We start from the raw sequence: 27979 nt of genomic DNA, 5'->3' as shown, positions 1-27979 counted from the left end.
TACACAGTACTAAAGCAACCTTTATTAAAAGGAACATGGAGAAACGTCAATGACAAAATAGCGAAGGTATCGTTATCCTACTTTAGTGGATCCCTGTCAAATCCATGAGTCATCTTTCCTCGTCCTCGCACTGCAGTGATTTGCCCCCCTCCCCCCATACCCTTTCTAACCAGTCCCTTTGCCTGTCATCGTTATGGTCGACAGACCATTTTTGTTTATCCAAGCACCTGTGAAGTATTGATGTGGGATCGGATTTAAAAAACATTGTCAATTAAATTGATGTCCGGAGGACGGTCATGCAAACACCTTTTTATTTATAAGTATTTACAGAGCCCTAGCCCCCCCCCCCCCCTGACTCCCCTCCGTAATGGCCGGAGTCTGAGTGGGAGGGGCTAGTGGATCCTTGTCAGCTCCTCCACAATCTTTATGACCTCGTCCACGGTGGCCTCGCGCTTCATTCCGCTGCCGTCGTCAATCTGAAATGCAGAAGACGGTGCAGTCAGCTCACTGTCCCAGTAGTTTGCATTAACCCGCAAAGCTATGGGACACGTGCATCTAAGTGGTACCTTTATCAAGCGTTACTGCAGTCCAAGAAGTGCGAGCGAGCTTGTGTGTGTGTGTGTGTGTGTGTGTGTGTTTTTGAGAGAGTGTGAAAGCGTGCATGTGTGAGAGTGTATGCGTGTCCGTACCTGTAGCGTGCTGATCACCTCTTGCATCTTGGCGCGGCCCAGGTCCAGGAAGCTCTCGATGAGGTCCCCGTCGATGAAGCCCGTGGCCTGCTCAGTCTTACGCTCCGTATGGAAGGACCTCCAGGTGCCAGAGTCAAGGAAGACAAATAACACACACCCCTACAGCAAAGCCAGTCCTCTTACCGAGAACTCTGTCCTTTTGAGTACCAGAACCTGCATATTTGGGGGTTTGAGTACTCATAGAATGTTCACTCTAAAATATGAGCACCTGGTACTGAATAATTTAAATGAGTAGCAGCCCCTGAAATGAGAACTGGCACCTTTTTCAAAGGAAAGTACAGTGCAAGTGATTTTAGACCACAATAAGAGTCTCTCAAACGTGTGATTCTTAGGGCTGGCACAATTAGTGTATAACCGTGAAACTGATGGTTATGGATGAAGACTGTCTTGAAAATAAAACAGTCATATATGAGTTTAAATCAACAAATCACAGCACATATTGATGGCTACACTTCCTGCTTTGCGCCTTGCAATGGCCACCCATTATGCCATCATTGACTTGAATTGGGACGCCCGTTCTATTCATTCTATTTTTATGGCAGCACATGCAGTCAGGAGCGAAGGAGTGCCTATTCGAATGGTTATTACAGTGACCGCGGTAATTTGGCTGGCCAATTACCGTGATCCAAAATCCCAAGGCCGTCAACCCTATTGTTACTTCCCCGTATCACCTACACACGGCTACTTGTCAACTTCATGCCGTCGCTTCATTCACGCATGACACGGTAAAACACAGGGCCTTGTCATGCATTTATTTACGGGCTTAGGCATGTTATGACAACCATTACCATTCGGACAGCGCACGTCGAGGTCGGTGGTACCAAGTTGCCACCCATGACAGTGGTGCTCACCGGTTCCGAAAAGGCACTTTCATTGTGATTTCATAGGGGCAGGTCCACACACACCAGAAGGAAAGGATATAAGCTGTGCTCGATCTTGCCCACGCTCTTGATGACCTTGTTGAGTCGGTTCTGCAGGTCCAGCAGCAGGCTGTACCAGCCCTCGGACAGAGAGGTCACAAGACCTAGAGACATAAGACAGGTGGCTTGTCATTTATGGGAGAAAATAAAAGGAGAACCGAAATAGATATGTGCAGACGCTCGTACGCTCGTGGTGCTCGTCACTCATACCTATTGGAGGGGAAAAGATGGAAGATGAGGGAATTTGAGAGTGGGTTGACTGACTGAGGGAAGGTGACATTTTTTCCCCCGCTCCAGTTTGTGCCTACTGAATATGCTGTTGTCCACGAACACAAATGCCTTGTGCAGCTTTTTGCGGGAGGGAATAGTCATTGCAGAACTTTGTTGAACACTCCAATCATCATTCCCCTTTCTTTATGACCGCAGCTATGAAAGAAATTGAGAAAGTAAATTGACTTTGATTTTGGAAGTCACATGGAAATTACTGGGAGATGCATCCTCTCCACTGCCCCCCCACCTCTCATCCTGAAGATGGGTGCTTATGTAGTTGAGGAAAATCTGTACATCTTTGCTGTAACTGTACATAGCCTAAAAAATATTTAAAAAGACACGGGGGAATTCGGGACCTTGAAATTGGCATCAGTACAGTCTGTACCAGAAAAACAACATTTTGAAACCCAAGTGCTGCTACAGCAACATGTCCAATAAGAACACAGATCTCTCTTGTTTTGTGCTAATGCATACTCTACGACCCTGGGGTGTATTCATTACGGCAAACTAACAAACCATAGTTAAATGTTTTGCAATGGGGAAAAAAAACAAGTGTTTCTCATTGTACAAATGCAGGTTAGGCCTTCCCTGATTCATCCCGCGTGCTTCCATTTTGTTTCTAGTGAATACAGCCCTGGCATGTGGCACTGGGGGGGGCCATTACCGATCATGCCGTTGACGGTGCCGAAGAGCACGGAGCCCTGCGTGGGGGTGGAGCTCTCGCCCAGGTTCTGCAGCACCAGTGACCCATGGGAGAAGACGTTGACAAACTCCCCCAGGTGGAACACGCCCACCTCCTGCAGATGTTGTCGCTCCTCGTCTGTCGTGGCCGCGCTGCCAAGGGAGAGAGAGGGGGAGAGAGCTCAACATCTATTTTGGTCCTAATTATTTCCTGCTTTGGCAATGTGTACCCATTCACTTCATTCTAAAAAAAAGCTACATTTCAGAGAGAGTCAAAAATATATTTTTAAAAAGTGCTAATTATTGTACCCATTTATCTACACATTTCTGCTTTGGCAATGTGTACCCATTTATTTCGTACCAATAAAGTAGCATTGAATTTATTATAATTGAGAGGAAGTGATGCGAGAAAGGTATAGAGCGACTGATAGAGGCAGGCAGAAAAATATATAAAAATGGGGAAAAGCAACAGCAGCAGATGTAGAGTGGCAATGAGTAAGAAACAAACGAGCGCGTGAGGGAAGAGGTAGTAAGAAACAAACGAGCGCGTGAGGGAAGAGGTAGTAAGAAACAAACGAGCGCGTGAGGGAAGAGGTAGTAAGAAACAAACGAGCGCGTGAGGGAAGAGGTAGTAAGAAACAAACGAGCGCGTGAGGGAAGAGGTAGTAAGAAACAAACGAGCGCGTGAGGGAAGAGGTAGTAAGAAACAAACGAGCGCGTGAGGGAAGAGGTAGTAAGAAATAAGATGGTGACAAACAGAATGATGATCACCCAAAGCAAAACAGCACAGGAGGAAGAACGAGGGAGAGAAGACAGAAAGGGTGGCATCAACAAACACGTGAGAGAAAGACAAAGGAATTCAGTGATCCATGGATGATTAACTTGAGGGCTTTATGGATGATGGCGGTGAGAGTGTGAGGACATGTCTAGGCCCGGGCTCCATCTCAATGAGTCTTTCTGCGATTCTACCGCATACTACTTATTTGCCTCCTAAACGGTATTAGAGGTCTCTCTTCCTTCGGAGGCGAGAGGATTCCAGAAAGAGGTCAAGACTCCCACCGCACCTGTCTTTTTGACACACAAAGAGGTTGAAGGCATTCTCCGCCCCCAGGAAGTTGTCATCGTCCAGGATCTCCACAGCACTCATCCAGTTGGGATTGAAGTCACGGGCAATCTGAGAAGAGTGACAGGTGAAAAGCAGGCTTATCACCAGTGCCTCAATTCAATTCCATTCAATAAACTTTATTCACCCAAGAGGTGCAATTATTGATAACAAACAATGGTTCCAACTCATCACTCAAGTTCTTATTCATTGCAAGTGTTTGGTGTTGAATCCTCCTTGATAAAGCCCATGAGAAATGAGGGTGACAAAATAAAAGTATTCAAATCTATATTTTGGAGAATGTTGTATCCAAGGGGGAACAAACTGTTTTTGAGCAAAACCAAACAAATTGTCATTTAGACCTTGAAGTGTGGCGTTGAGCACATCCACCATCCTCTTAAGGAAAAAGGGTGGACACCAGCAGGGCCTCTCTTAGTATCATTCCTTACCTCCTCAAAGTTGCCCTCCATGGGTTTATAGGCCAGCAGCAGCACAGACCTCATCAGGTCTCCCACCAGGATGAAGTCACCTTTGGTCTTTAGGTAGAGTGCCATGATGTTGTTGTAGTGGTTACACTCCGTCCTCAGCTCCTTCTCAGCGGTCCACTCGTACAGACGCACCTGGGGGGCGTGTGCACATTGACGATGCGTTGATATTGACATGCACAATTGTCGAGGAGCAGAGTCCGGACGCTGCAGTGTAGTTTCGGAGTAACAAGGACTCGAAAGCACCGAGGTTGTTTTTGTAGGAGACATGCATATCATACAACTACAAGAAATACACCCTTCAATGTTCCTTTAGATTCCAACGTTCCAAAAGAAAGAAAAATACTGGATAGACATAAATGATCCCCAACACCCTTTCACAGTATGGTTGTGGGCCCCATAACTAGTTTCACCGCAGCAGCCATTACGGGTCAGTACGGGTCATTGTAGAGGAAGCACTGAATTTGACAAGGCAGCAACACCAAGGTGTTTTCAACTCATTTTAACATCAGGATTGAGAAATAAAACTGAAATCGCGAAATGTCTCCTTTAATTTTCTTTGTTTTTAAAATTTCTTATTGCCAAATACCATAGGGCGAATCCTAACTTTCACTTAAATCAAATATTCACTTAGTGATGCATTAAATGGCAACGAGAGACATCGTGAAAGTTTTAATTTAAGTGGAGGTAAACATTTCCCCTCCATGCGAGTGTCTACAACTGTAGCCTGTGAAATAGGAGCTGGCCTTGAAAAACATCTACTTTCAAACCATCAAAAGTGAAATGCTCACTGTGCTGTTGATGCTGGCCAGCAGTTTGCCATTGAACTCCACCATGGAGTAGACGGCTCCCTTCACCTCCTTCTCTGCAACCGTCTGCAGCTTACCTACACACAAGAAGAAGAAATAACAGTCTGGGTCAGAGCTGGTGCTGCAGTAGCCTGAAATCCAAACGGATACGTTTTGTTTAACCATTTGTTTCACTGTGAAAGAAAGGTGAAACTGAGCATAATGGTTTGGATTCCAGGCAAGTCTTTTAAACAAACGGAGAAAAGTAGCACATCAGTTTGGTTTTCAGGCTCGTGTTATAGCTCTCTGATACAGTATTTTCACAGCATCTGTTCACTCGGAGTCATTCATCTTCGTGACTGAGATGATTATCGATAGGAAGGTGCTATCAGGCACTATCAAGGGAGGAAGAGACATGGAACGAGTGAGGAAAAAGGTGAGAGAATGAGTGAGAAAAAGACAAGGGGAAGAAAGACTGTAGAAGAAAGCGCGAGCAAAAAAAGATGAGGGGGTGAGAAAGAATAACAGGAGAAGAATGATGGGAACGAGAGAGCGAGAACAATGAGGATGGAAGAAAGAAGAAGTCAGCCCTCACCGTCAGTGTAGTGGAAGACGATGATGCGGCCTTGCTTGGGCTCCGCCTCCTCTGGGTAGACCATTGCTGTGCCAACGATAAAGTAGACCGAGAGGTCCCTGCCCAGGCGGCAGGACACCATGCTGAGGGCGTACTCACTCTGGAGGAACTGGTGGGCGTGGAGCACTGGGAGGACGAACACACGTGTGAAAATCACGCAATTGAGGACAAATCACCACAAAAAAAGTGAGAATTTGGTGTGCTCCTCCAAGAGTACAATCACCAGCTTCTCAATCACCAGCACAGTCACCATTAACTCACTTGGAAATGTTTTCTTTATTCAAGACGTTTTAAAGGGGGGGGGGGGGGCTTACCTTCGAAGGTGTGTTGGTCGACCACCAGGAGGCTGTGCACCTCCACCTCCTCCCCGAAGGAGGTCTCGTGTGGGGAGGTGCTGCTGGGGAACAGCTTACTGGAGCTCACACTGCTAGACAGAGCCTGGGGGAGAGGTAGGGAGAGAGGCGATATGAAAGGCAGAGGAAGTGGGAAAATATGAAAACCCAGACTATGCACACCCACAAGGCCAGGGGAAAAAGGGAGTTGGTTTTTCCTCATCTACAAGTTCTTTTTTTTTCTTGTTTTTTTGTGCAATAAACCTAGACTAAACTAAGTCATCTGGACACATTGTCAGCCAAGCGATGTGCACTACTACCATTCAAGGCACCCCCCCCCCCCAAAAAAAAACTAACATAATTGCACTAAAACTGCTAAATAAAATACAGTAACACTCTGAAAGCATCAGCTTTCAGAGTCACGATGCATCATGAAAACGGCGTTGAATACGGGAAACGAGGCTCACGGCCCATATTCAAAAAGGTCTTAATCCGTGATCAGCACTCCTACCCTGAGAATATTTACGACTACGGGGGGCCCAGAACAGGAGATCCTGGCAGTGGTACACTGAAATACCCGATGGTGTGCAGCTACCTGAGTGCTAGCGCTGGGGCGCACCGCTGCCGTGGTCCCGCTGGCGTCCTGCATCTCCACGCGGCTGGACAGCACCCCGAAACACTGAGACACTTCCTGGTAACAGATCCTCCTGAGAGGGAGGGAGCGAGAATAAAGTGGAGACAGAGAGCGAAAGAGTAAAAAAGAAACAAATAAATATTTCACTCTTGATTTACCCGAGGGGTAAATCCATTGGATAGATAAACTTCTACTCTAACTACTTCTATGGGTCTTGCTCCCTCTTACCTGGGAGACTCGTAGAGGGGAACCGTGCGAATGTGGAGCTTCTGGATCTCGTCGATGGTCCCGATGGTGAGAGTGCTGTTGTTGGCCAGCGCCAGACTGCCAAAGACACAGAAGCGCAGGTTACAACCACACACCAACAACAGGTACGTTACATATTTATGTCTAGCTTTGCTATCATTCCTGTTCTTGCTTTAGAGTCGTTGAATGAGAAAAATAATCAACGCACGACTCCGTCTCCTCTCCAACACGTGCACTGGTCTGAAACCACAGGACAGATGACAGGGGGAAAAGAGGTTTCTGTTGAATTCGTCCCCACATCAGTACAAACGGAGAAGACGTGCTAAGGATGCCACTTTGGACTATTGAGACGAGCGTGACTGACTAACCTGTCGGGGTAGCCCTCGGAGTTGAGCGGACACATGTAGTTGACCTCCTTGAGGTTGACATTGGAGAAGACCAGCTTGTGGTTGGAGGAGTAGATGACGGTGGGCCGGTCGGAGCAGGCAAACACGTTGGATGTGGACAGGGAGCGGAAGGTCCTCAGCACCGTGGGCTGAGTGCCCAGAGTCACCTTCTTCCGCTCGCTCAGCACGCCTGTTGGCAACACAACGGGGTCAATGCCAACAGTTTAACAATAAGTTTGCAACCCTGCCAGGGGGTAAGTGCACTTTCAATTCAGTCTGCTCAGGAGATAAGTGGCAATTCCAATCCAAAACCCTTTCCATTTTTAATATACACTGAGTGTCAATAACATTGAGAACATCTGCACTTTCCATGACATACACTGACCAGGTGAATCTCTTATTAATCAGCGCACATGAAAGGGGATTGTGTTTGTCCCATTGAGGGTGGAGTCAACATGGGCCAGCAACCCTGCGGAATGCTTGACACCTTGTAGAGCCCATGCACTGACCAATTGAGGCTGTTCTGAGGGCAAAAGCAGGTGCAACTCAATATTAGGAAGGTGTTCCTAATGTTTTGTACACTCAATTGTATTGCCAATGAAGAGTTTGACATTCTCAATCCATTTTCAGAATTCCGAAACCGAATCGAACTGCAGCTGTGAAGACAAATGAACGGGCCTATGAACGGCCTCCTATTTGACACATCTTAACCTAATTTGTTCCATCAATTAATTAGATGATGGTGCAGTTAACTGTCTGGAATCTTTATGAAAATGTTGACTCGAAAGGCAACAGAAGTATGTGTTTCTCCAGCAGCCTGACCTGTCGTCAGGTCCAGGCCGAAGTAGAAGAGCGCTCCGTCTCCCAGGGCACACAGCAGGTAGTAGCTGGCCTCGAACGTCGTCATCAGGATGGAGCGAGGGATCATTTCTGTACGCACACACACACACACACACACACACACACACACACACACACACACACACACACACACACACACACACACACACACACACACACACACACACACACACACACACACACACACACACACACACACACGTCAAATGTGTGAAAAGCTTCAGAATAGCAGCAGAATTCCACTGTCAATTCAAAAACAACTATTATTCATCCTCCGGGAACAAATAAGAAGGAATCGACAGCTAGGTCTCACAATAACATCTTCCGCGTGGTTGTGCAACATTGCAAAAAATGGATCGAGGACGTGTGAAACCAGCAGTAGAGTGCTTCAGTCCCTGAGGATTCCCTCCCCTTTCACGGCCAAGTCACACAGGCTTTCAATAGGAGGGGTATATTAACACATCCAAAAATAGTAACAGAAGGACAGAGAGAATGTCCAATACAGAAAAGAAAAAAGAGAGAATGTGTGGCCAATTCTTCGCTGCTCCCAATCATGATATCTTTATAAAAAATGTTGATATTTGAGAAGCTTTATTAAAAGACATTGGTCGGGAGCAACAAAACAGCGGGCGGACATTAGGGACGGGCATTTGAAAGAATGTCTGGATTTGAGTACTCTGGAAAATAAATGTTGCATACTGGCATGTTAGCGTGAAATGGGGCTGCAATAACAGTTGCTCCAATTACTGGTTGTTCTGATACTCAACTGAAAATTAAACTAATATTTTCAATGACAGACTCCAAACAACAAACACATCTTAGCATTAGAAATGTTGTCAGTGCTTATGAATTGAACCTGCTAAATAATTACATTTATTAAAATGTTGTCAATTAATAGTTATCAAATACAAAATCTGGAACCGAGTACTAGTACCCATCCCCAGTGGGAAATGGGCTTTTTTTTTGTCAGTTTCACAGACTTACCTGGCTACACAAAAGGTTCAAATCAGTTCCTCCATCTATCCATCCCTCACTATCCCTTTAAGTACACAGTTGAATCTCCATCTCACCTCCTCCGAGCATCTCCTTGTGCAGGGCGGTGAAGCAGGGCAGCTTGAGGACCCGGGCCGATATGTCCGTCCACAGGCCCACGGCGCAGAGGGGCGACTCTCCGCCCTCCCCCAGGGGCGTGATGTCTAGGCAGGCCACCTCATGCTCCATCTCCACCGTGCTGAGGGGGGGACAGAGAGAAGGGCATGGGATTGGATTCATTTTAGTATTCAATTAGTTCAACAACAAAAAAACGACTATAGCTAATATTTATTTATTTTATTTTTTACTTCAAATACAAAACAACTTACAGACACACAGAAACAACGACTACATCTCACCTGGCCGGACATTATACGCCTTAAATTGTAGCAATTAGTTTTCCCTCCGTCTCCCCTGCGATTTCAATAATAAATAATTTGATTTTTCCATTGTGTTAATGACGCCGGATTAATTTTAACGTTTTTTCAAGATGAGTGATGAAGAGAATAGTCCACCCCATTGGGTATCTCACTACATCCTCATATGGGATTGGATTTATGAAGTGCTTTTATAGGTGCTCAAAGCACTTTAACGTTGTGTAACTGAGTTTGACTTCATTGGATATTTGTTTTGCCCCAGTGTGTGGGTACAGCCCACTCTCACAAAGGAACGGCTTTTGCTACAGCTCAGCATCAACAGTGATTGCTGGACCAGACCACATTAGTAGAGCCTTCCTTGGCCAGCAGTGTAAGACTATCCTCAGGCATGGTGATGGCCTGTAGAGCTGACTCCAACTGGGTTCAAAGTGGTGTGTGTGTGTATGTGTATGTGTACATACAGAGCATTCGGGAAAGTAATCAGACCCCTTCAATTTTCTATGTTACAGCCTTATTCTAAAATTAATCAAATAGTTCCGCATCCCTCAATCAATCTACAAACAATACCCCATAATGACAAAGCAAAAACAGGTTTTTAGAAATGTTGGCAACCCATGTCCTGAAGCAACTCCTGAGTTGTCTTGGCTGTAAGCTTAGGGTCTGTTGGAAGGTGAACCTTTGCCCCAGCCTGAGGTCCTGAGCGCTCTGGAGCAGGTTTCTCATCAATGATCTCTCTGTACTTTACTCCATTCATCTTTGCCTCGATACCGACTAGTCACCCAGTCCCTGCCGCTGAAAAACATCCCCACAGCATAATGCTGCCACCACCAACATGATTCACCATAGGGATGGTATTGACCAGGTGATGAGCGGTGCCTGGTTTCCTCCAGATGTGACACTTGGTATTCAGGCCAAAGAGTTCAATCTTGGTTTCATTAGAGTAGAGAATCTTGTTTCGTGGTCAGTCATTTAGGTGCATTTTGGCCTTTTACTGAGGAGTGGGTTCCATCTGGACACTACCATAAAGACCTGATTGGTAGAGTGTTGCAGAGATGGTTGTCCTTCTGGAAGGTTCTCCCATATCCACAGAGGAACTCTGGAGCTCTGCCAGAGTGACCATCGGGTTCTTGGTCACCTCTCTGACCTTCTCCCCCGATTGCTCAGTTTGGCCTGGCGGCCAGCTCTAGGAAGAGACTTGGTGGTTTCAAACTTCTTCCATTTAAGAATGATGGAAGCCACTGTGTTCTTGGGGACCTTCAATGCAGCAGAATGTTTTTGCTACCCTTCCCCAGGTCTGTGCCTCGACACAATCCTGTCTCAGAGATCTACAGACAATTCCTTTGACCTCAAGGCTTGATTTTTGATCTGACATGCCCTGTCAACTGTGGAACCTTATATAGACAGGTATTGGCTTTCCAAATCATGTCCAATCAATTGCATTTAACACAGGTGGACTACAATCAAGTTGTAAAAACATCTCAAGGATGATCAATGTTAACAGGATGGACCTGACCTCAATTTAGAGTCTCATAGCAAAGGGTCTGAATACTTCTGTAAATAAGCTATTTGGGTTTTTTTTTATTCTAAAAAACAGTTTTTTCGCTTTGTCATTATAAGGTAGTGTATCGATTGATGAGGAAAAACATTTATTTAATACAGTTTAAATACATTTTAAATTGTATTTCCAGGCACTAGCATTTCATCCCATCCTAAATTTGTTTAGACATGATTCTTCTAACCCCCACTGGCTGAGTATGGAGAGAAATATGATGTATCCTATTGCACTGGAAGTGGAGGTCTTAACTGACATATCCCTTAAACAATGTTAACCTATGCTTTATTATTGCTCACACAATTTCTCTTTATCAGAAACTTGAAAAACAATGGAACAGGTCATCGAAATGGCATGTTCATAGTCAATAATGCCTTGCGATTTGGAGGGCAGCATTTTGCACCCCCCCATGTTTCACATGCGGAATCCGTACCCTTGCATATATACGGATAGCAATGGTTTGAGAACATTCTAAGGTTTGTAAGACAACACATTACCAGGTACCCCCCCCCCCACACACACCTATTTTAAACTTTAGTCAGCTATGTTGGCCTAAGGAGTCCCTTGGGAATCAAAACTACTGGCCTATCCGATTATGGAATATATAAATAATTTATCTAGGCTCCCGAAAGGACCGATCACTATAATATATGTTTAAAAAACGTTTGGAAAGCTTATATGCTGAGCTAGCCAATAAAAAAGTATGATCCACAGATAAGTGATTCTGAACAGCACTTTAACTGGAACAGAATCTTGAGAAATACGACCTTGGCATCCCGTAATACGAACCAGTAATATTTTTTTAAAGTTTGTTCCCTGACCGTATTTAACACCAAGGAAAAGTTTTAGGATGAAAATGGTCCCAACTCCCAACTGTTGACTGTGTCCCCTAAATCAGGTAGACAGACTCCTTCATATGATGTGAGAGTGGGTGGCAGTTAAACGCTTCTGGGACAAAGTTACAAAATTCATTTGAATTGAGTGAATGTAAATATTCAATGCGTTGCATCTGCTGTGCTACTTAAGATGATAGCTCCTTGAATCCTTGAATAACCTAAAACCCAAGGCCAGCTCTACACTGGAGTTGCTTACCAAGAACACTGTGAATGTTCCTGAGTGGCCAAGTTACCGTTTGGATTTAAATCTACTTGAAAATCTATGATAAGACCTGAACATTTTTGTCGAGCAATGATCAACAACCAATCTGACAGAGCTTGAAGAATTTTGAAAATAATAAACGGGCAGATTTTGCTCAATCCAGGCGTGGAAAGCTAGAGATTTACCCAGAAAGACTCACAGCCGTAATCACTGCCAAAGGTGCTTCTACAAACTATCGACTCAGGGTTGTGAATTACTTTTACTTACTTAGATTTCATTTTCAATACATTTGCAAAATAATTATGCAGAAATGTTTTACTGTCATTATGGGGGTATTGTGTGTCGATCAATTTACATACACAATACCCCATTAAGTTAAATTATTTTGAATTCAGGCTGTAATAAAATGTAGAGCAAGTCAAAGGGTATGAATACTTTCTGAAGGCACTGTCATTTCTGTTGATTCACACGTATTTACAATTCAGTTGGTATGGGGCTCACCAAGTTTCTGGTGCTGTTTAACAACACTGTCAATAAAGTCTGAATGGATTTGAGTTGTGTGTACCTGATCTGTTTGAGTTCCCCAGAGAGGATCTGGAGATAGTAGAGGGCGCGGCCCACGGCCAGCACCACCTGGGAGGAGTTACATGCGGCCAAGCTGATGTTCCGACCCTGCGGCTCCTTCCACTCAGACACCAGGGCCTTGCTGTCCTGCATTACCAGACGCACACCGCCTGACGTGATCTGAATCTCACACACACACACACACACACACACACACACACACACACACACACACACACACACACACACACACACACACACACACACACACACACACACACACACACACACACACACACACACACACACACACACACACACACACACACGGGTACATAAATATATCAGCACCTTTGTACAATTCACTATTTGAAAACTTTGTGTTCACACGTGTATTTGTTTGATTTACAACAGCACATAAAAATCTAATTATCTATTTTTTCAAAGTAAAAAAAAATGGTGTGGATTAAATTATTCAAAATTCTAATTAATTTGGTTTATGGCAAGTGATTCTTCTTTATGTGGTCCTTCTGTAGCTCAGTTGGTAGAGCATGGCGCTTGTAACGCCAGGGTAATGGGTTCGATTCCCGGGACCACCCATACGTAGAATGTATGCACACATGACTGTAAGTCGCTTTGGATAAAAGCGTCTGCTAAATGGCATATATATATATATATATATATGTGTAATTTCTCACTTGTGGTAAGTGTCAGGTGCATCTTGGGTAAAAAAAAAAAAATGCCATTCAATCAGTTGTGCAGAGAAAACAGAAGATTCTGCCCCAAAGAAAAATCGCACGGGTGCCCTTGCATTTGTGTGTGTGCGTGGCACCGGTTTGTGTGTTTGCGTGTCTGTGGCAGACGCACATGATGGAGCAGTGACTGTCTGATGAAGAACGGGCTGTCTTACCGTAGTGAGCTAGGTTATAGGCCTACATCATGGGCTGGATAGAAGCAGTCTGCAGTACTGGATAACAATTGCTAAATTTGCTTCGAAATAATAGAACAATAAATAATATTGTTTGTCCCATCTCTCATAAATCTGTGATTGAGAATAGCCTATTCCTAGGCTGAGGCAATCGACTTTCATTCTTGTTATTTTTGAAAGCCACAACTTTAGGACATCTTCTTGTTTCGAATATTTGGGAAATAAGCTACTGTTCGTAACTGACATATATTTTACGATAGGCCTAGTAGGAGGATAGGTTATTGGCCATTTGGTTTTCAACCTCTCGTGGAGGAATTTTCCCGGCCAGCATGGAGCCCAAATCCAGATGTGCAAAGCTGATAGACATAACCGAGATGACTCAAAGCTTTAAATGCCACCAAAGGTGCTTCTACAGAGTAATGACTCAGGACTGTGAATACTTATGTCAATTAAGATATTTCTGTAATTCATTTTCCATAAATTAGCCCCAAAAATGTTTTCACTTTGTCATTATGGGGTATTGTGTGTAGCTGGGTGAGAAAAACAATCAATTTAATCAAATTTGAATTCAGGCTGTAACAACAAAATGTGGAATAAGTCCAGGGGTATATATAAATATTTTCTAGGCACTGTATTGCGAATCAATACTGCGATTGTATTTCATTTCGATGTTCCAAACATATTGCTCACTATACGTCTGCCTCAGAGGGATAAGAGAGCAATGAGAAAAGTGTTGATCAGTCATGGAAATAGGAGTTTGTGCAGGTACAGCCAATTAGCCAAAAAATAATATTACGAGTCAAATTGATACCATATATTGTCAAAAATAGTATCCCAATATGTAGCTATCGATTTTTTCCCATCATAATTAGTGTGCGTGTGTGTGTGTGTGTGTATATACCTGGATGAGTTGCTGGTGGGCCACGTTGCCACAGTAGAAGGTCTGCAGGTTGTCCACAAAGCCAGGCAGCTCAGTCTCCTCCACCTCCTCCCCGTTTAGCATCAGTACCCTGACACACAAACACAGAACAACTTATTATATACTGAACCAAAATATAAAAGTGTTGGTACCATGTTTCATGAGGTGAAATAAAAGATCCCAGAAATGTTCCATATGCACAAAAAGTTAATTTCTCTCAAATGTTGTGCACAAATTTGGAATGCCCACCAGAGCTATTGCCAGAGAATTTAACGTAAATTTCTCTACCATAAGCCGCCTCCAATGTCATTTTAGAGAATTTGGTAGTACATTCAACCGGCCTCACAACTGCAGACTACGTGTGACCACGTCAGCCCAGAACCTCTATATCCGGCTTCGTCACCTGCGGGATGGTCTGAGACGAGCTACCCAGACAGCTGATGGGTTTGCACAACAGAATAATTTCTGCAGACTGTCAGAAACGGCCTCAGGGAAGTTAATCTGAGTGTCCATCGTCCTCACCACGGTCTTGACTGCAGTTTGGTGTCGTAACGGACTTCAGTGGGCAATACTCACAGTCGATGGCCACTGGCACACTGGAGAAGTGTGCTCTTCACCGATTAATCACGGTTCAACTGTACCGGGCAGACCGCGTGTATGGCGTCATGTGGGTGAGCGGTTTGCGGATGTCAACTTTGTGAACTGAGTGCCCCATGGTGGCAGTGGGGTTATGACATGGGCAGGCATAAGCTACAGACAACGAACACAATTGCATTTTATCAATGGCAATTTGAATGCAGAGATACTATGACGAGATCCTGAGGCTCATTGTCCTGCCATTAACTTTTTTTGTCAGTAGGACATATTTTAGTAGGACATATTTTTTACTTGTCCGAAAGCTGAAGTCACTTGACCCAACAACAACGGTCCGTAAACACAATCGGCCAAAGGAGTGACTGAAAATGAGCGAAGTACAAAAGATGAAGCTCGAAGATGGAGCGAGTGTCACAGTGCCTGGCTAGCTGTGCGGTCCTGTGCTGGGTTTTAAATCATCGTGGGCTGTAGAGCAACTCTGCTGTCCTCAGAACTTGATAATTATAAACCGATTCACATTTGTACCCCATCCTCCTCTCTTATTAGGCCTAGACTACTTATATGTGCTGTTGTAGGTTGCACATTGCTAGAATACCACGGAAATCGGCATCGGCCAACTATGCATTTCTTTCATTAGCATTCCTCAGCTGTTGCCTAAGTTTCCTTTTGACTCCTCATTTGATTTCTCCATCGTCTTATTGTTTCACTTCTTGTGGCCTAAAATATGTCACTCAAAATAAATATGAGAATAGTATAGACTCCAAATGTCACAATAATTCACATTTAAAAGCTGCAAACTTTAGGACATTAAACACTTTTAGAATAATTCCGAAAATACTACTCATAACTTTAATTTGTCTTAATTGCTTTATGAGATTTCAGTTATTAGGATTAGGCTTTTGTTCATGTCACATATATATTATTCTCTTGCTTTGTGTAAATATAACATGAATTGAAATGGGATATAGCAAATAGGAATACAGGCAATTTACTCAGAATGCCGAGCACGCACTGTCCTGTAGCAGTGCCGCCGCCTGATCCGATTAAGGTCAGAGTAATTGTTTGATGTTGTGATTTTTTAAAAATGTGTCCATCCCGACAACTGAAATCTACATTCTGGTTGTGCGACTATTTATTTGACTTACCACGGACAAGCGGACAAAACTTAATGTCGAGCCCTGCATTCAACTTCTGCCATCACCTCATGTTTCAGCGTGATAATGCACGGCCTCATGTCGCAAGGATCGGTAAACAACTTCTGGAAGCTAAATATTGTCTGCACAACTCACCAGATACGTCACCCATTGAACATGTTTGGGATGCTCTGGATTGACGTGTATGACAGCGTGTTCCAGTTTCTGCCAACATCCAGCAGCTTTACATAGCCATTGAAGAGGAGTGGGACAACATTCCACAAGCCATAATCAACAGCCTGATCAACTCCATGCAAACGAGATGTGTAGCGCTGCATGAGGCAAATGGTGGTCACACCAGATACGTATGGATTTTCTGATCTACATTGCTACTTTTTATTTGCTTAAGGCATCTGTGTTCCCAGTCATGTGAAATCGATAGATTTGGGCCTAATTCATTCATTTCAACTGACTGATTGTTGAATGAACTGTAACTCTTTGAAATTGTTGCATGATGCATTTATATTGTTATTCAGTGGAAATAAGCAATTTACATTGTAAAAATGGCTGGCTCACTCAATATGATTTGGCTTTTCCAACCAATAAGGATGCTTGGACGCAATGCAGGGCTCCGCCCTAGACACCTCATGTTAGAAAGTGTTTACATGCCGTTGCAAGAAAGAGGAAGTGCTGAGCAACTGTTCACATGCCCTTTCCTAACTAAGTGTTGTGTGCGTCCATTGCAATAAGAGTGGTTTTGTTATTATTGTCACAAGTGTGTTTATTAAGTGCAACTAGCTTTATCATTAGTATTGTATTAGCAATGTTAATATTATATGCATACTACCGCTGCAATATTTTTTATTTCACCTTTATTTAACCAGGTAGGCAAGTTGAGAACAAGTTCTCATTTACAATTGCGACCTGGCCAAGATAAAGCAAAGCAGTTCGACAGATACAACGACACAGAGTTACACATGGAGTAAAACAAACAATGCAGTCAATAATACAGTATAAACAAGTCTATATACAATGTGAGCAAATGAGGTGAGATAAGGGAGGTAAAGGCAAAAAAAGGCCATGGTGGCAAAGTAAATACAATATAACAAGTAAAACACTGGAATGGTAGATTTGCAATGGAAGAATGTGCAAATTAGAAATAAAAATAATGGGGTGCAATGGAGCAAAATAAATAAGCTGTGAGCTGCTCTGACAGTTGGTGCTTAAAGCTAGTCAGGGAGACAGGTGTTTCAGTTTCAGAGATTTTTGTAGTTCGTTCCAGTCATTGGCAGCAGAGAACTGGAAGGAGAGGCGGCCAAAGAAAGAATTGGTTTTGGGGGTGACTAGAGAGATATACCTGCTGGAGCGTGTGCTACAGGTGGGAGATGCTATGTGACCAGCGAGCTGAGATAAGGGGGGACTTTACCTAGCAGGGTCTTGTAGATGACATGGAGCCAGTGGGTTTGGCGACGAGTATGAAGTGAGGGCCAGCCAACGAGAGCGTACAGGTGGCAATGGTGGGTAGTATATGGGGCTTTGGTGACAAAACAGATTGCACTATGATAGACTGCATCTAATTTGTTGAGTAGGGTATTGGAGGCTATTTTGTATGTTTATATCTGCAATATATTTAGCCTTGTGTTACTTGTGTATTAGCCGGTACCATTCTACAGATTCTAGAAGTTTCCAGCTCTTTCTGTGCCCCAGCACATGCGCAGTAGCCCTAAATTAAGATCCAGGCGTCTAGATGCAATCCTATTGAATTCATTCATATGTTTATATTATGCCACAGTTTGCTTATCTGCTTATTGTCATATTGCATATGTATTGTAGTATCTTCTAATGATTATATTGTTTCCCCTTTTAGAATCAGCTGTGTCTGTGTTTGCGTGGTGCGACAAAGTGTTCAGTATGAGCCCCAACATGTTGTTCTGACCAGACAGCACCATAGTGGGAAGATCTTAGTGAATCAGTTTAAGTGTAATAGTAAGTGAGGACATTCACAGTCGACCGCTCAGACAAGACCCAGCTGCCAGAATTTTCATAGTCCAAGTCGTCGCCGGATTTAGCGACCAACAGCTTCTTCGTGCAATTTTGATCATTTCAACCTTTGTAAACTTCTTATTTGTTATAATTGGTATAAAAATAAAAATAAATAAATCCATGTCATTGTCTGACGCTCAAAATTAAATAAATGTTTTGTCTGTCTATTCCCCCTTTTGTTATAATAGGTGTCAAATCAACAACAAGATCATATAAACAAGATATGTTGGCATTAGGTAAGGCGTCACCAGATTGGACAGGGAGTGATTGTATTGTGGCCAACACGAGCAGAACCTTTCTATAAGGCGACCACTGGTTGTCTCACCTTGTCTGGCCGACGAAAGACAGGACCAGCATGTCGTCTGTCTCCCTCCCAGCCTCTGAGCGAAGGGGCCACAAACCTGGGAGGACAACAAAATAAATATGGAGGAAAATAATGTGTCAAGTGTTCCACTGAACTCGAATTACAAGCAGCATTCTACTATCTAGGTGGTGTTTCATTAGGACAAACAACAGAAAATGTTTCAAAGTATTTTGCAACAGAAAACAAGAATGAGTTTCTTATTTGGACTACTATTGGATTAAGTCCAGGTAGTCCCTCCCGGTTTTAGTCGGTTTTCTTCCATTTAGGTGCCAAGTAAACAGGAACCTGAACTAGAAAAGAGTCAACGCTGTAGCTTAATTGAGTTTCTTAAGGATTTTGTTCTCTATCTGGGCCTCATTGATTGCCAAAATAAACGAATTGCGTCTCATAATCATGTTCACGAGTAAAAGGACGATAAAACAAAAAATTAACTACGACAATCAAAAACGGCAAAGATTAGACAGATGCAAACAATATGGAGAAAATCCCACTGAGGCCCCATTTCCATTGGCACTTTGAAGTCTACCTAGGTTGGGGTGGCCTTGGTGGGTTAGCTCAAATTGCATTTTCACTGCCTGAAGAAATGAGAAATGTCATGTTGCCAGGTAGCCAATATGTGATTGCAGCTGGCTTCGCTAATGTTGCTAGCTAGCAAGACATTGAAGAATTTAATTCAGCCTCACCATGCTGTAACTCACATTATCCCATACTCCTGACAGTGCCAGTCAGACTCAGAGCCATGTATTTAGCTTGCTGATGTTAGCTAAACGGTTAGTGTCTTCTCTAGCATAACAGGCTAGCCTCTTAGACGTAATGGGAAAATGTAGATTTCTGCATAAATCGACATACCCCAAAAGTAACTGCTATTCATGTGTAATTACATGATTATGACGAGTCAAAACTTGTATTTGGAAAAAAGACAGCTGGGTGATTGAGGAAATTATCAGAAGATAGGAATTATAGTTCAGAATATACAAGATCAAGCACACACACAACAAAAAAAATTGAATAGTTTTTTTATTTTGAAACTAATCTTTCATTGACAAGCTATAAGAGAATTATTGATGCCCAGACTTGGAAAAACAACACATGGCTTCCAAAAAATTGAACAATATCATAAGAAAATGGGATTGATAGACCTAACAACTAGAAATGGCCAGATATCTTAGTAAGTGGTGTCAGGTGTGGTCATAGGACATTTCCAAGTGTCCCTAACCCTCTCCAAAGTGGCATATGTCTGTAAATGAGATAATTCCAGTGCTATTACATATTTGCAATCCCTAAATGCTATTTGTTAAGTATAAAAACACAATTGCTACTGTATCAACCTCACTCAAACATTGTGCTGGTGTTATGGGGTATCAAGGGTAGAAGTGTCCGAATGTGGTAATTGTACTTTTTTGGCACACTGGATGTGCCTAAAAGTGATTGTTCACTATAAAAAAACTATATTTCTAGAACAGAAACCGCTCTCTCTCTGTGGTGGTGTCAAGGAACATACAGGAGATATCCAAGTGTTTATCATATTTTTCATAAACAAAGATAGTCACTCGGACATTCGATGTTGCCATTAGGTCATACATCATCAGATACCATTCACAATAGGCTAGAATTGTTCTGACCAACCTAAGGATGAATGTCATAACCCCCAAGTAGATAAGGCTCAAACACAGACCAAATCGAAGCTTATCTTGTAAGATGTTTGCCGTTTGGTGAAAATGTTGTGTAAAATAAACATTTTGTCTCTCGGGGCTGGTGATCAATAACGGTAGGTCACAGCCAGACAAATAAGACATCCTCGTGATCTGTGGAGTCCCAGCCTTCGGTGTGAATCAACGCGTTTCGTGTCTATTTCGTTAATGCTTCACAACGCTAACCGGTGTCTGACGTTGGCCGGGGGGATAGGTTTATTACAGTCATAAATACCACTTCCCCCCCTTTTTTCTCTCTCTACCCTACTGATGTTACATTTGCAAAAACCCTTGGTTAACATAGAGATTCTGGGAACATCAGAAGGTGGGGGGAAATTAACTATATTCTGGTAATCCGACCAATTGAACATATGCTGTGGTACTTAATGAATATGATGTCAGTTCAGTTGTCATCTGAGACATTCTCATCAATGATAAGATGACAAACTCTACAGTGGAAAGTCTACACATCAGAGTTATCAGATTCACATGGAATTGTTGTTCAATTTAAACATTTGAAAATGAAATTATTCGTGATGGGATGAAATGTGATTTTAGCTTCTAAAATGTGATATTTGGGTTTTCATAAGGTAGGGCTCTGCTCAATCAGTTGGCCGCCCCTGTGAAGGGACATGGGCTATGAAACTTTTCAAACACACCCTCCTCTCCCTTCCTATATAAAGCCTTGACGACAATGGAACCTCCTGTTCCGAGGACGACGGTCCAATGTCAGAATGGTTCAGATAATAACAATAGAACGAAGCCAACATCAGCGTGAGCTTTGGTTGCGAATAGTATGAACTTTGAACTCTTTTTCACTACAGAAGTGATACCTCCTAGCCGTTGAGTTAGCAACAGCAGATGCAAACGAGGGTTAGGAAGGAACAGACAGGGTATCCCGTCTACCACACAACGACGTTACTACAACGTATTCAATTTACCAGCAGAGACATTCTTCAAAGGACAAAGGACTCGGTTGGGCAACACGGACTTCCATCTACCACCAACCTACCGAAGCTCAGAGTAAATATTTATTGCATTTTCCTTTTCCAAATGGGAGGTAATTTAGAATGCATAGGATACTGTATTTACGATAGCACAGCTTCGCCATTTGTTCCTCAGTCTTCCCGCTCCTTCACTCAAACCCAGCCCCTTTTATTTTGTGTAACCAGCTGTCATATCTGTTCCGCCCGCTAGGGACGTTTTCCTTTATGACGTAATTTGTAATCAAGTTATGATTTAAATATGTGTATGTGTAATTCTGTGTGATTAGTTAGGTATTTGGTAAATAAATAATTAAACCCAATTTTGTATTGCTGATTCAACTTGTTAGCCAAGGTTCGTGCAGATAACTAAGAATTTACAACTTTCAGATGAGACTGAATTAAGACGACGATTAATATTGACTGCTATTGATGTAATATTTTACTAGGTCTTGAAGAGTTTATTCGGAAGATAACAGCTCTATAAATATTATTTTGTGGTGCCCGACTCTAGTACATGATTAGCTCAATCAGGTGATATTAATTACGGAGAAATTATTTTATAGAATAGCATGTCATATCACTTAATCCGGCATAGCCAAAGACACAACACCGGATTGTAGGTAGCAACCATCTTGAAATGAGGTCATCGGCTCACCTGCCCTTACACATTCGTATGTTCATATATGGTAGTAAGTCACACCAAAGACTTTAAGGCACAGATCAATAGCCAAGATACTCAGCTTTCCACAGACACCCTGCTTTTGCAGATAGGGGCTATCTTCTAATACCAGACTGAATTACAAATAAAAAATCTAATAAGGTCCAAAAATATATGGGATTGACATACAAGAGGCTAGCTAGCTAGCTTAATTCCTACCTTGCTTACCATGGCATTGACTATTAGCTAGCTAGCTAACCAAGCAAGCCAGACGACAGGTTTGATATGATGTAGCTAGCGAACATTAAATACGGCCTGGTCAGCTAAAATTCCTGCTAGCTCACGTTAACTAATTTCAACTGATTTGCAAGCTAATACTAATTAAAGCTAATGAATGAAGGATCCAGCTATGGTGGTAACTCACATCATGTCTGACAACTGCATGTCCCTGTGCTAGCTAACAGCAACAAGCTCAGACAAGCTAGCTAAATGTTGTGTCAGCTTCGGGCAGTGATCAGCTTGGTGGTTGTATAGTAAACGCGTCACCAACCCCCAATTCTAATTGAGCTGGCACCAGTTGTGAAACTGGGCTGCGCTGGCCTGGGTTTCCCTCTACCCAGCTTGAATTTGAGAATTCCATTCAAGCCAACTCGAATTTGGCCCTAATGTATCAAGAGGTAGAGGCACTTCCATATATTGCTTATACCAACTCAACTCCTTCAGATCTTCAACTGTCCAGGGGTATAGGGACTAAGGGTTCATTGGGTATTTGTCCAGAGAGAGCAGCACCCCCCCCAGAGGACCCAGAAGCCCTCACACTGACCTTTGATCCCTGGCAGGTCAATGCTGGCGTGCTCGTGGATCCCGATACCATTCCGGATGATCCTGAGGGAGCCCTCCTTGAACGCTCCAGAGCAGGTGACCAGCTGGCCCTGTCCCTGTCTCTCCAGGTCCACCACACACATGTCCACGATGGGCCCCAGGTTTGTGAAGGTCTCCATCACCGCCACGTACGACCCGGAGTCGTTACTGTCCACATTGAGCTGGAGGGGAATAATAATTTCCATTACAATAATGTGACAACTCCAGATAAACAACATGTGGACTTTGACCATACTTATTTTTCTTTGAAACAAAGGGGATGATGTCCACCACTCAGTACAGAAAAAATATAGTGAGGCTTGCTTACCCTTTCATATACTCTTGAATTTCAAAACAGGTTTGATCTGTACCTTTCGATTACTGAGTGATGGCCATTTTAATTTTTTTCACCTTTATTGAACCAGGTAGGCTATTTGAGAAAAGGTTCTCATTTAAAACTGCGACTTGGCCAAGATAAAGCAAAGCAGTGCGACAAATATATTTGTCGCCAAACCCACTGGCTCCAGGTCATCTATAAGTCTTTGCTAGGTAAAGCTCCACCTTATCTCAGTTCACTGGTAGATAAGACAGATGGCACAAAACGGATGGCACTGATAGACTGCATCCAATTTGCTGCGTAGAGTGTTGGTGGCTATTTTGTAAATGACATCGGTAGGATAGTCAGTTTTACGAGGGTATGTTTGGCAACATGAGTGAAGGAGGCTTTGTTGCGTAATAGGAAGCCGATTCTAGATTTAATTTTGGATTGGAGATGCTTAATGTGAGTCTGGAAGGAGAGTTTACAGTCTAGTCAGACACGTAGGTATTTATAGTTGTCCACATATTCTAAGTCAGAACCGTCCAGAGTAGTGATGCTAGTCGGGCGGGTGGGTGCGGGCAGCAATCGGTTGAAGAGCATGCATTTAGTTTTACTAGCATTTAAGCACAGTTGGAGGCCCCAGAAGGAGTGGTGTATGGCATTGAAGCTCCTGTGGAAGTTTGTTAACACAGTGTCCAAAGAAGGGCCAGATGTATACAGAATGGTGTCGACTGCGTACAGTTGGATCAAAGAATCACCCGCAGGAAAAGCGACATCATTGATATATACAGAGAAGAGTCGGCCCGAGAATTGAACCATGTGGTACCCCCATAGAGACAGCGAGAGGTCTGGACAACAGGACCTCTGATTTGACACACTGTGTGTCAAATTGCCTGGTGAGCAAGGCGATGCAGTTATTTGCGAAACCAGGGCTGTTGAGTCTGTCAATAAGAATGCGGTGATTGACAGAGTCAAGCCTTGGCCAGGTCGATGAAGACGGCTGCACAGTACTGTCTTTTATCGATGGCGGTTAGGACCTTGAGCGTGGCTGAGGTGCACCCGTGACCAGCTCGGAATATAACAGTTTGGGTCTAGAGTGTCTCACCCTTTGAAGAGGTTTCCTATATGACCAGCCTTACCTTGACCAACTGGGAGTCACCCAGTCTGGAACCCACAAACACCACACCGTTGTCCAGGTAGGTCAAGCACTCTGCAATGGACGTCTGCAAGGGAGGGAGGGATGCACACAGTCATTACTCTTGAGCGCATCTCATATATCAGCAACTTACAAAAAGTGCCCAGTGTACACTTTTTGTTTTTTACAACACACACTCAAGGATAAGTCTGCCATTGAGACTCAATTGTGTAATGTAGAGGTTGAATGTCAAACAGGAAAGAAGCAGAGAAAATGGAGTTCAAGAGAGACATCATTGAAAGCAAGATATGAGACGACAGAGCCAGATAAAAAAGAACAAGAGATCATAGGGAAACAGAAAAAGCAAGAGACATCAGAAAGAACAAGAGAGAAGGACAGATAAAAAGAACAAAAGACAGATGTTGAGAAGAAATGAGACAGACCACACAAAAAAAAGAGAAAACAACAAGAAACACAGAGCAAGGGAGACATATCACGAGAAAGAGACAGAAGGCCTACAACACGTACCTCTCCAAGCAGCTCGACGCGGAGGTCCTTGAGCACCACGGCCCCGTCCATCAGCTCCTCCTTCTCCAGCAGCAGCATAAACAGGCGGCCCTCCATGTCCCCCAGCAGGTAGCGCGAGCCGTTGGGGTCCACACGGTTGTGACAGACAATGGTGCTTTGCTGTTGGGGGAAAAGGAACAGAGGTGGTGGATGAGGGGAGTTTCCCTCTGATCTACGTAAAGTGCTTTGAGCATCTGGAGAAGTGACGTACTCCATATCCAATTCATCCTTGCTATGAAGGTGCATGATGTTGGAAAAGAGTTGAAAGCCTCTGCATTGTTTTGATTTAGGGTGACCTTACCTTGATGGTGGGAGGTGCGATGGCCAAGTATTTATCCCCGTTGTGGTAGGTGATGGATTCTTGTCCAATGATTATAGCCCCCCCAAATGGTTCTGGGACTAAAATATACAGACAAATACATAAACAACCAAGTCAATCAATGAACAAGGGAGTCACATTCAAATACGCTCGAAGAGAAAGAATTAGAAGAGGACCCTTGGGCGCTGCAGTTCCAGTGGAAGTGATCTTTAAACACTCATCTAAGAGTTTTGAACATCAGAACACAGTCAATCTCATGAGGATTGGATGACAGCCCTGATGACCATTGTCGAAACCTGCCTGAACATTCTCTTTCCTCACCTGGGATAACCATAGAAGCCTCCGCCTCCACGTTCTCCTGTTTCCATGGCCCCTTGTTGAACTCCTTCTCCCTCAGCGACACCTCGTAGGTCTTTACATGCCGTCCTTGAGGGTCCTACAGCACAAACACACAGATACAATCAGACTGACACTCGCAGATGTTTCTGCTAACTAAAGCACACATTCCCCCATTCACCAGACAGGCACTTCTGTCTCATAGCCACATCCCATCTGACTCCCCAATGTTCTCTCACCAGCATGAAATTCCTACTCGTGCATTGTTTTCAACTCCTCCACAACCACCCCCTAAACATACACCCATATAAATGCATACACACAACCGCTCCAACATTGTACCCCTTTCATCCACCACTTCCTACCTGTGCCTCGCCCACCCTATTTTACCTCCTCTCCTCCCCTCCCTACCTGATAGATGAAGCAGACTGTGGGCGCCTGACAGCCGTACAGGAAGTGGACGTCGATGACCTGCAGCTCCTCCAGGCGGATGTTGAAGGCCTTGAGTTCTCGGTTCTCCCGGTCCAACGGGATCACCTTGAATAGGCCGTCGTACAGCCGCAGGCCGATCATGCGGCATTCAGGGTCGACAATGCCGATGATGCCCGTCTCCGAGGGACGCCCGATGCGGTCCTACGCAAAAATAAATAAGCCGGTCAAGTTAAGAGGAGTCTCACGGCATCCTATTGTTTCAGTCTGCAGAGTATTCCTGTTGTAGTTTTGCAGAACATACTTTGATTTCCAACAGCTCAAAGACACTGGCTATGCTCGTATTTATTTTTTCTCCTACCTGCACGTTGCCGTGGGCGCGGGTGATGATGTCGATGCTCTCCCCGTTCTGTTTGTACTCCAGGATGCAGGCGTTGTATTTGGCAGTGAGAATGAACAGCAGGTCCTTGCTTTCGCCCTGCAGTCAAAACAGACAAAAAGGTTCCTCTCCATTGAAGTCAGTGAAAACATATGTCCATGTTCACGTTTGGCATCAGGAGAAGTTTTAGTATTGCAGTTACAGAAAGAAACCAGGGTCTTGTTCAGAAGGGCACACCGTAGTGGAACCTTCTGCAGCGCAAAACATAATTTGGTGTTCTTATTGAACAAGTTCAGGTAGTTCCTCCCTGTTTCAAAATGTTCTCTCTCTATTGAAATGACTAACATGCACACACAAACATACAGGTAGTAGTAGAATCACCTTTGGCCTGAAGAGCTCCATGACGGCGATCTTGCCGTACATGCCCACCTCTTTGACAGGCCGGAGCCCTTCCGCTGTGACCACATAGATCTCCAGGCGTGTGTTTTTAGCTATGAGCAGATTCAGGTCCTCCGCAGAGGTGAAGTGGCCTGGAGAAGAGAGGGTGGTCTGGTCAGTCGGACTAACTTTTTCTAATAGTGAAATGAGTATTTCTTAGGAGTGTTTTCCATATGACTAGCAGATCTCGTTCCTGTATTTTGAAAAGGCACATTTCTGGAGTTCAAGTATTTGTTTTTCTATATACTAGGAATAAACCTGGAATACTTTTCTAGCTAGGCAGACCATTTCTACTCACAAAATATGCACTAAGTTGCACTGCATTGACAGCGTGATTTATTGAATTAATAATATGGGATTTGTTAGTGTCATAATGCCTTAAATTAAGTTTTGTTTTTAATCACACGTGATTTTAACCTAGAAAATAATACATTGAATAGTTATCTAGCTATAACCAATATATTGGCAATCAAAATAAATGCAGGGTAACGTTAGCTAGTGTTCCCGATTGTATAATTTGCCAATGTATTATGTAGGTGGACATATTGACTGGCACTGCAGTGGCTTGTCTGCTACCTGTGTAATTTAGCAACACTGAAGTTCCAAACATGTTTTAAGATACTTGGCAAACTGATAAACAAGAAGATAATTGCAATCCAATTGACTGACGTTTGATAGCAAACAAATTGACATCGACAAACAACTGAAGACAGCTTGCGCTGGCTTCAAAACATCCCGGCTGCGCAGGAGCACCCACTGACTAGTGCTATTTTGTGCTCACTTGAATGACAATTGATAACTAGACATACGATATTAGTCGACCATGTGTCCCGTGGATGGTTATTCAAAATGTTTATTTAAGGGACTTGATAGACTTGCTGGCAATATCAAAGGGAGCCTGGCCTGCAAGTGCCTGTAGCTTGGCTTCAGCTTAACGTTGTAGTGGATGAGGTTGCCACGATATGCTGGTGCGCGAAGCTAACAAGAAACAAGAACAACACGTTTACCGGTGATGCAGGCATTGACTGCCGTCGGTTTCTGCGCTGTTACCACGTAATTATACGACATGGCGTTCCAGGACAGAATAAGAAACACCAGCGAAATTGTATCAATCCTTCTCAAGTGTTGAAACCATGGATATTAAAATGATGATTAAAAAAAATAAAAAA

The 27979-nt window shown here is 43.6% G+C and overlaps 1 protein-coding gene across 1 annotated transcript; it reads right to left on the bottom strand.

Moving 5' to 3' along the window:
• Nucleotides 1-27979, bottom strand: LOC124035910 (DNA damage-binding protein 1). The gene is made up of 26 exons (XM_046349795.1): nucleotides 27818-27979; nucleotides 26754-26902; nucleotides 26355-26471; nucleotides 25976-26197; nucleotides 25550-25664; nucleotides 25211-25308; nucleotides 24871-25029; nucleotides 24347-24430; nucleotides 22851-23070; nucleotides 18654-18729; nucleotides 14541-14649; nucleotides 12713-12891; nucleotides 9159-9319; nucleotides 8050-8157; nucleotides 7210-7417; nucleotides 6824-6919; nucleotides 6557-6668; nucleotides 5944-6067; nucleotides 5591-5755; nucleotides 4999-5093; nucleotides 4172-4342; nucleotides 3685-3794; nucleotides 2604-2773; nucleotides 1671-1773; nucleotides 690-813; nucleotides 1-476 (listed from the first exon to the last, which is right to left on the bottom strand). Exons 1-26 carry the CDS (start codon nucleotides 27876-27878, stop codon nucleotides 393-395), a joined length of 3420 nt encoding a protein of 1139 aa, XP_046205751.1. The 5' UTR covers nucleotides 27879-27979; the 3' UTR covers nucleotides 1-392.

This window comes from Oncorhynchus gorbuscha, linkage group LG05 (assembly GCF_021184085.1).
Source record: "Oncorhynchus gorbuscha isolate QuinsamMale2020 ecotype Even-year linkage group LG05, OgorEven_v1.0, whole genome shotgun sequence".
Taxonomy (NCBI): domain Eukaryota; kingdom Metazoa; phylum Chordata; class Actinopteri; order Salmoniformes; family Salmonidae; genus Oncorhynchus; species Oncorhynchus gorbuscha.
Note: the sequence above shows the minus strand (reverse complement) of the source record. Positions and strands in the feature narration are given on the sequence as shown.